Source organism: Oncorhynchus gorbuscha, linkage group LG26, assembly GCF_021184085.1.
Source record: "Oncorhynchus gorbuscha isolate QuinsamMale2020 ecotype Even-year linkage group LG26, OgorEven_v1.0, whole genome shotgun sequence".
NCBI lineage: Eukaryota > Metazoa > Chordata > Actinopteri > Salmoniformes > Salmonidae > Oncorhynchus > Oncorhynchus gorbuscha.
This window is the reverse complement of record NC_060198.1, coordinates 15,943,504-15,952,883: the sequence shown is the minus strand read 5'-3', so window position 1 is coordinate 15,952,883 and position 9,380 is coordinate 15,943,504. Positions and strand designations below refer to the sequence as shown.

The 9,380-nt window shown below is 39.5% G+C and overlaps 1 protein-coding gene across 2 annotated transcripts; it reads left to right on the top strand.

The window, feature by feature from the left end:
* The first annotated feature begins 511 nt into the window (after positions 1-511).
* Positions 512-9,085, top strand: LOC124015066 (opsin-5-like). 2 transcript variants are annotated; one of them, XM_046329981.1, is made up of 7 exons: positions 512-695; positions 1,590-1,619; positions 1,713-1,918; positions 6,672-6,771; positions 6,920-7,024; positions 7,398-7,621; positions 8,426-9,085. In XM_046329981.1, exons 1-7 carry the CDS (start codon positions 533-535, stop codon positions 8,918-8,920), a joined length of 1,323 nt encoding a protein of 440 aa, XP_046185937.1. In that variant the 5' UTR covers positions 512-532; the 3' UTR covers positions 8,921-9,085. The 2 variants fall into 2 exon arrangements, with proteins under 2 accessions (XP_046185937.1, XP_046185938.1); XM_046329982.1 differs by lacking the exon at positions 1,590-1,619.
* The last annotated feature ends 295 nt before the right edge of the window (positions 9,086-9,380 follow it).

Here is a 9,380-nt window from a genome sequence, read left to right as displayed (position 1 = left end):
ACAAGTAAAAGCCTAATTTTATTGAACGCGCTCTCATTTTCAGCACCTTGGACAGCGGTTTTAGGCTCCATGGGAGTCCTTCTCTGCAGTCGCTGATTTGCTCTCAATTTGACGGCAGCGCGTCCCTGTAAAACGTGTAGGCTGGCTACTCGACTAATATTTTTCATTATACACTGGGCTTTATTAAATTGAGTTAATCATGTAGTAAATGAAACCCACAACAACTTGTGCTTAGCCTACAACTTCACCCAAATACAATAACACACGGACGTTTCCTTTAGTTGCAAATCAAATTCCTCGAGGACAAAACAACATAGCTCAAGTCAGAAACAACAAGTGATTTTCCCCCCGCAGGTGTATCAACCTCGGGGTATAATTGGGATTAGCTAAATACACGTCATCCCTCTCAGACAACATACTGTGCGCCGAAGAATATTTTTAGACTGGATTTAGAGAAAGAGGAGCCGGTCAAGTGTTTTTTCAGAGGAAGCACCTTTCTGTCTTAGCAAGTAGAGAGCGCGCAGCTCCGTGTATGTCTCGACAGCAGGAACGTTCGGACAACAAAATGTCAGCCAATAATGCTTTTCAAGTGGCTAATATTCCATGGAAGAATAACAATTTTACCATGTCGAATAAAGACCCACCTTTCTCGGATCAAGGGGAGACCATTATAGGAGTATACCTGCTGGTGCTAGGTGGGAGAACTTGCTTATGCAGTTGATGGAATGTAATTTCGTTTTTTAAATGTAGCTTTGCTTTTATGATGCAAATACTTTATTTAGTTTTGCTTTCATGGCAAAAAAAATCTGGAAATATGTCACTAATGGCTAGTTACTACTTCATAATTGATATTTTATTACCTAAACGTTAGGGTAGGATGAATGACAGTAGTTTTTACTAATTTACAACAGCAAAAAAATAATCCAGAGAGTAGTCTACATTTATCTTGTTCTTTTTTTACTCTACCATATTTTGATATCGCAATAAACAACGATTGGATGAAGAGTTCGATTACACTGCAGAATACAAATCACCAATAACAGAAACCGTTGTTAATGCAGTTGTTATACTACTGTTACTGTCCGAGTAGTGTATGGGCAACGGTTAATGGGTTTGGTGCTATAAGTAGCCCAGGACAAAGCGGGGTGACTCCTGCAACCATTCACATCCTGTCTAAGCCGTGGAAATCGTCAATCAAGAAAGAATGGCAGCCAGCTAATCTGACGTTCTTTAAGAGAGGGCAGAAAAACGTGTAATGACCTGTTAATTGGTGCAAATGTATTTGCATTTATTTCATTTGATCCTGATTTTTGAAATCAATAGTGTGACTGTCATTTTAGTTACAGGATAGGTAGGCTACCTATCCTGTAAATACCTACTATTAGCCCTAAAGGAAATTCATGAAGGAAGGTTTTATGCTAATTTTAGTATTTGAATATGCAGTGTTTGAAGAGAGGTCAGCAGGGTTAAAATGACAGATGAGGCACTTTGTCACCTCAATGCATCACACTGCTTTATGAGCCTCATTTTGTATGGTGTGACTACAATTCCATTACATTTCACAAAACTGACAAGGCCTTTGCTCATAGGTACTTTGGGACACACTGGTAATAGATGTGGTGAGTTTCCCTCTATGTAAATGTTTTTAGCTTCTGGAAAAGAGCTATATAACGCCAATCAGTTAGCATGCCAATGTTTTATTTCCTCATCAGGTTGGCTGTCGTGGTTTGGCAACAGTATTGTGATCTTCGTCCTGTACAAGCAGCGTGCGTCGCTGCAGCCCACGGACTATCTCACCTTTAACCTGGCCATCTCCGATGCCAGTATTTCCGTCTTCGGCTACTCACGGGGGATCCTGGAGATCTTCAATGTGTTCCGGGACAACGGATACTTGGTTACCTCGATCTGGACATGTCAGGTAGGCAATGAGGGTGTCTGGTTGGAGGGGGGAAAGTTGTTTTGAGAAGTGAGATGCTTCACATTTGTATTGTATGTGAATGGTAATGTGTTGCATCTGTAGCATGTGCCATCCTACTGCAGGATCTGATACTGTACTCACTCACTGCAATACTCACAAGACACAGACATTTACCGCCATCCCATAAAACATGGCATGATTGGACAGGACGTTAGTAGTTCAGGTCTCCTGGAAGGTGATGTCACTGTGAGATGCTAACTTCGCCATCCTCTACACAAATGTCAAATACACAAACAAGACAACTTACCTTTACGATTTGCAAAAACACTGCTCTATGGCTTAGTTCCTATTGCCAGTTCTTTATCATTTCCTGCTAATTGCCTAGTTAAGAATATCAATGGTCCACTCAGAATGGAGACTTATTAAAAATAACACAATGGATAAAGCATAGAAATGTGTTGAAACAGATCATTATATACACTACACTACAATGGTTCTTTGGGGGAAGGGGGGGGGGGGTGGTCCTTTCTATAATTAGCTTGGTTACGAATAGAATATTAACAATGGGTGCTTTTGGACAGTTGATCATTAATTCAATCAAAAGTAGCGTGTTGGCACATTCATCACTTTAAGTGATGATGATGAGTTACCTGGAAGAAGTGAGAGGGTGGTTTTACAAGGTGTCACAAAGGCATTATATTGCTAACTACAGCACAGGAGAAAAGGTCTGCAGGCATTACCTGAAGTAATATAATGTTAGCACTATCTTAGGGGGGAATAAGAATGCTTTTGCCACACCAACAGCCAAACATAGATGGATGGTTAAGGTTTGGTACATGCTTATAGTATTTGATTAAAGAGGAAGCGTGATTTGCACAAGGGCTAATATCAATCAATTTACCACATGGGTTTTTGTTTTAGTGCACAATGTGAGAAAATGCCACCTTAAAAAAATGAATGAAATGTCTGTGAAATTACAAAGTTATCCCTGTTCTATTTGTATCAAACTTGTTAACACAACAACAGTGTGTGTGTGTTTTTTAATGTTAATTACAGTTATTTCCCCAAGCAGGTGTTGCTGCTTGTTTGGGACAAACCGTAGTTGAATAATGTCCAACTAACACTGAACAATAATCTTTTCATTTACTATTGGCCAATGCTAAAAACAATGAGAAAACATCCAAATGAAAACGAACTAAGAGGAGAGACAGAAATGCTTTTTTTTAAAGACTGAGATAAATAAAATATATATATTAAGTAATAGGGCAGAGAGGACAGATGAGGAGAGTTTCTTCTGATAAAGAAAAGTGGTCCTGAGGTCAGCAGACATTGAATGCTTGATTATAGAATGTCTGGGTCAGAGTAAGGTGAGAGAGTTGTCAAAGATGAGATTCCGAACTATAGGATAAGTGTACCTATTAAGCCCACCAAAATCTTAAGTTTAGACATTTCTAACATATATGTGCCCTAATTGTTGTACGAAAAGTGGAGATAATATGAAAGATTAATCTCTCATTTGAAATTGTATTACTTGATTTATACCATTTGTTTATATAAGAGAAAAATATTTGATAAAATATGTGGAAAGTCCGGACTGGGTTTAATGGGTACTAAATGTACCCTTTAAGCCTATGGGTGTTCCAAATAAGCCCACCTCTAAAATAATCCATTTAAATATATTTCCTAATGCTGAAAACTTACAAACTGATATATCTTATGTAAACTTAAATTATAGTAATCTCCCCATAAAGTTATTAAAATCAACTGATCAGTACTATTCATCATGGGTGTAGCACTCATAAAAGTGGGTGTCCAATAGTATCCGCATAGAACAATGTGTACCCAGGCTTTTGTTCATGCCAACCGGTACACACCTGATTCGACTAATCAACTAATCATAGACTTCAACCAAGACTTGATAAGTTGAGTCAGTGATACTGCTTGGTTAGAACAAAACATGCACCCTCGCCGGCCCTCTGTGGATAAGACGCCATGCACAAAGACCATACTACAAACAACTTTTAATGAATTACCTGAAAGCTGGTTCACATTTGCTGTAGTCTTATTCTTGTTCGTTAGTTCAACTTGTCTTCCTAAAGCCTGTGTGAAGACAGTTTCAAATTTCCCTCTCTACTGTTATATTAAAGGTACATGTGGTGAACCCAAATATAGACAAACCTGGATGAATGAAGGACAATATGACAATGTCCCTGGCTCTAACTGCATAAACAGTCATCAAATAGTCATCTTCTTGTCCCTCATTTGTTTCCATTTTTGTCCAATACTTCTAGGTCTTCCATCCCTGATATCCTTCAACCCTGATCTTATTCTTCTCTCTCTGCATCAATGACTATCTGTCCACTCCAAACGTCGTGGAGAGAGTATAGAGGTTTTTAATTGTTCTTAATTGTTTTTAATCTTTGTAAATGAAACCATGAATAGATGCATAAGATGCATGCACATTTAGTTTGAGTATTTTAATGAAAATAAATCTGAAGAAAAAAAACACTTATGGTCAGGTTCATTGAATATTAGGGATATCAACACACAATCTCCATGTGTTTCAATGCAAACCAGGCTACTGGGCTTTTTTGGAACAGTGATTTATGGTAAAAAAATAAATCATTAAAAAGACAATAGCAAAGTTTAGTCATAAAATATTTGGAAACCAATGGTTTGGGGTATAAATATACACTATAGACTACAATAATATGTGACGTTAGTATTGATCATATTGAACAATAATATTTTATTTGAATTTACATTCTGTTTAGAGCGAGTGATTGTTGTGCTACTGTACCCTTCAAGCCCACCTGAGATAAATGTCAAATTTACAAAAAAGGCAACCATGTATAACAATGCAAGGTTTATTTAACAGTAAAATAAGACTAAATTCATTTAAAAAATGTGAGCTGTTGAGTGCTTAAGATCTATTATATCGTTGTGGTTCACCAAGTTGTGTTGCTACTGTATTGACTGACATGTGGTACGACTGGTTGCATGAAAAACCCATATTTTCAATTGGCAACAAATAGTAATTAATACCTATGTAGTATGCTATCATATATCAACACATTAATATCTTAATTTTACATTAAGTGTGATCACTTATCTGAGGAGGTATAGAAAATGTAACAAAAAAAGGTGTAACAGAGTCACCTCTACACCAAAGTTTTTTTTGCAGTTTTGAAATTGACAACTAGTAAGAACTTACACATACATGTAGCTGTCTGTCACGCCTTCCGCCGAACTCTGCTCCTCTCCTTGTTCGGGTGGTGTTCGGTGTTCGACGTCGCCGGCTTTCTAGCCATCGCCACTCCATTTTTCATATTTCCAGTTGTTTTGTCTTGTTCCATACACACCTGGTTTTCATTCCCTAACCACACTGCATGTATTTAGTCCTCTGTTCCCCTCCATGTCTTTGTGGGAACTTGTATTTATGTTATGTGGGTATTGTTACGCGCCATACTTTTTGTCTATGTTCCGTGTTTGGGCACATTTATGTACTTTTGTGCTTTCTTTGGACCAGAATAAAAAGTGTACCTGTTCACTACACTCTGCTCCTGCACCTCCAGTACACACCCTTAACACTATCAATAACTTAATAATAATTGTCTGATTGTCTTAGAATAAAAACTGGTATGGAAATAACAATCAGATGAATTGGTTGAAACATTAAAAACCAGGAAATGTATATATTATTTTTTTAAATCCAAAATTGGAAGTGGGTTTAATGGGTACGTACGTGAGCTTAATGGGTTTGCTTACCCTAATAAGGAGCAAGTAAAATGCATGATAGGACATGAACTCTCACATGTAACTACTTTCCAACCAGACCTGGGTTCAAATACATGTGTATTTGAGTATATATATATATATTTTTTTAATACACAGCTTTTATTGAAGTATTTGAATTGTTATTTGTAAAAGCCAAATCTACCAAATTGTATTTGAGAGTATTTTCAAATACTTTCCAAGTGTATTTCCAAATACATAAAAATATTAAACTAGTTGCCTTTTCAAATAAAATATATCTGAATTACTTACTTCAAATCTATGTAAAAAGGAATTGAGATATTTGAAATAGCATTTGAACCCAGGTTTGTTTCCAATTATGGAGAAACCCCATTTGCAGAAAATGCTATGTTGCTTGAAGCATCCCACCAGGTGTTTTTTTAAATATGCTCCAAGATTTGTCCTCCAATAGACATATGCATCCTCCAAGTGTATCTGACCGTGAGGCAAAAGTGAATGGGGCTTGGATGTAAATATATTAGATTAGATTAAGTAATCTGATCAGTCAAAGTCCATTGGCTCCTGTCTCTACTAGGAAGATAAATTGAAGTTAATTTGGTAGAAGCTGTTGATCTTGATCAGACATACTTCACCACTGCGAACCATAGCTGTGATGGACTGATCTTTAACTCCATTCAATGTAGCTAGATCAGCTCTTCTGTGTTCATCCTGGTGAACTGAAAAAACTGAACAACCAGGAGAAATATTTGGCAAAGTAGAGAGGAGCCCTATTCACACAAAATCAGTAATTGGTGAGTGATGGATTTGTTAAGTACGTGAACCCAAACAAGTATTCAACAGCAGGATACTTGTTTTCAACTTGATTTTCTGAGTGATTGGAGTCCTTCAACTTTTGCAAGTGGATGTCTGTTTTTTTTCTACTGTATTTGTTTTGAGATTCTCTTCCCTACAGCTTCCCCCTCTAAGCATCTCTAACAGTATTGTTGGTCTTTCCCAGGTGGACGGCTTCTTCACCTTGGTCTTTGGCCTCAGCAGCATCAATACTTTGACTGTCATCAGTGTCACAAGATACATCAAGGGATGCCATCCGAGTAAAGGTAAGACACTGTGACACGACCTTAACCTTTTAATGGTCATCTTAATAATTCCAATAAAGTTGGAAGAAAAATGGCTAGATGTTCTGGTCAGATGCAATGATCTTGTGGGAGCCTTTCTTTGAACTTTGAACTCTTTTCCTTTACCTAGCTCACTGCATAACCAACACAACCATAGGCATGTGCCTAATATTCATCTGGATGGGGGCTGTGTTCTGGTCGGGAGCGCCCCTTCTGGGCTGGGGGAGTTACACAGGTGAGATAAACATGGCTAGTAATCATGTGACATACTATTTGATACAGGGACACTTACTTGTGTTAGGTTCTTGTAACATTCTGGTTGGGCAACATTTTCAAGATTTGTATGTGCACAATGACGACAAAAAAAGAACAGCACTAAAGCAAGTTGCTATCTAAAATATTAGTAGAAGACAATCTTTAAACAAGAACTGACCACATTTTGACATATGTGGACCTTTTTTCACACTTACCCCGAGTTTTTAAAGGGCCAAAATAGAGGAAATTCTTACATTTTAAACTATCTTCACCTGAACAAATATTTGTAAAATGCCAACAAAGAAACACATGAAGGTAAAAAAAAATGGTGCATCTCAAACTCCTTCTTTTAGATCGCGGTTATGGAACGTGTGAAATCGACTGGGCCAAAGCCAACTACTCCACCGTCTACAAGTCCTACATCATCTCCATCCTCATCTTCTGCTTCTTCGTCCCCGTGCTGGTCATGCTCTTCACCTACGTGTCCATCATCAACACAGTGAAGAGAGGCAATGCCATGGCCGCTGAGGGAGACCTGACCGAAAGGCAGAGAAAGATTGAAAGGGACGTCACTATTGTGAGTAGGATTCAAATCAAATCAACGTTTATTGGTCATGGACAAAGATTTGCAGGTGTTATCAGCAGGTGCGGCGAAATGCTTATGTTACTAGCTCCAAGAGTGCAGTAAGAATGTCTCACAAATGGCCTCCCGAGTGGAGCAGTGGCCCTAGGCACTGCATCGTAGTGCTAGCTGTGCCACTAGAGATCCTGGTTCGAGTCCAGGCTCTGTCGCAGCAGGCCGCGACCACGAGACCCATGGGGCGGCGCACAATTGGCCCAGCGTCGTCTGGGTTAAGGGAGGGTTTGGCCGACAGGGATGTTCTTGTCCCTTCGTGCACTAGCGACTCCTGTGGCGGGCTGGACGCAATGCAGTGTTTCCTCCAACACATTGGTGCTTCCGGGTTAAGTGGTCATCGCAGTCATTGTGTCAAGAAGCAGTGCAGCTTGGCTGGGTTGTGTTTCGGAGGACGTATGGCTCTCAACCTTTGCCTCTCCTGAGTCCGTACGGGAGTTGCAGCGATGGGACAAGACTGTAACTATCAACTGGGCACCACGCAATTGGGGAGGAAAAAGGTGTAAAAATAAATATATTAAAAAGAAATTAAAAAGAATGTCTCGCAGATACAATTCAAAAAATCTAAACAAGAAATGACAGAGTGAGTCCAATAAACAATCCAGAGTAGATATTAGATATTATATTAGAGTGAGCATGTGTCAGAGTCCCAAAAAGTTGCAGATGTACAAACAATACTACATATAGACCAAGCGTTAAATGATGGGTTATGATTTAACGGTCATCCTAACTTTTGTTTTCTCCCAGGTATCCATTGTCATCTGCACAGCATTCATCCTGGCGTGGTCGCCGTACGCCGTGGTCTCCATGTGGTCGGCCTGTGGCTTCCACATACCCAGCCTCACCAGCATCTTCACCCGCCTCTTTGCCAAGTCGGCCAGCTTCTACAACCCGCTCATCTACTTCGGCCTCAGCTCCAAGTTCCGCAAGGACGTCGCCATCCTGCTGCCCTGCACTGGCGATGGCAAGGACACGGTCAAGCTCAAGCGTTTTAAGCCGAAAGGCGATGCTCACCAGGGCTCTGGAAGAGGCAATGGACTCAAAGCTCCTCCTCATCACCCGAAGGAGATGAAGTATGCCCCTGGCAATCCGTATCCGCTCACGGCGATGAAGGCGTCCTCAAGCCCCGATTCGGGAGTGGGGAGCCACCCCTGTACTCCTCCTCCTCCCAACAAGGAGATGTTCTTTATCGAAGTGCCTCATCTTTCTGATGGGCCAGAGTGGGAATGCGACAGGCTCTAAGAACAATACGTTTGTTTTTTTGTGTTAATTTTTTTATTTAAAAACACATGGGAATGTACTTACACAAATCAAATTGACTTTGATTCATGTAAGTATGTTCACCTGTTGATGCAATTTGTTCTTTTCTTAATTAATTGTGTTTATACTTGTGAATAAAACTTTCTATTCAAAGGGAACAAGTTGAAAGATGTTTGCAACATCAATCAATACTCATTCTGTCACTTTTCAAATAAATTCCTGTCCAACATAATAATTCAACCCCATTAGCAAACATAGGAGAAGACATGACAGAAATGTAAGTGTCATTTTCTTATGAAAATGCTCTGAGATGCTCAGCTCACACATAGGCGACTTTACTTGAGGCAGGCACGTCTTCATGGGCTGACTTGTTTTCATCCAAAAATGATCTTTCTCTTCCCCCCTCATTCCAAAGAACTCCACACAAACCAACTTTACCTCA

Bases quoted from the DNA above. Each gene is read 5' to 3' on its own strand.
- LOC124015066 (XM_046329981.1), top strand. From the start codon at position 533: ATGTCTCGACAGCAGGAACGTTCGGACAACAAAATGTCAGCCAATAAT. The intron at 1,620-1,712 runs GTGAGTTTCCCT...TTTCCTCATCAG, and splicing joins ACACACTGGTAATAGATGTG to GTTGGCTGTCGTGGTTTGGC. The intron at 7,622-8,425 runs GTGAGTAGGATT...GTTTTCTCCCAG, and splicing joins TTGAAAGGGACGTCACTATT to GTATCCATTGTCATCTGCAC.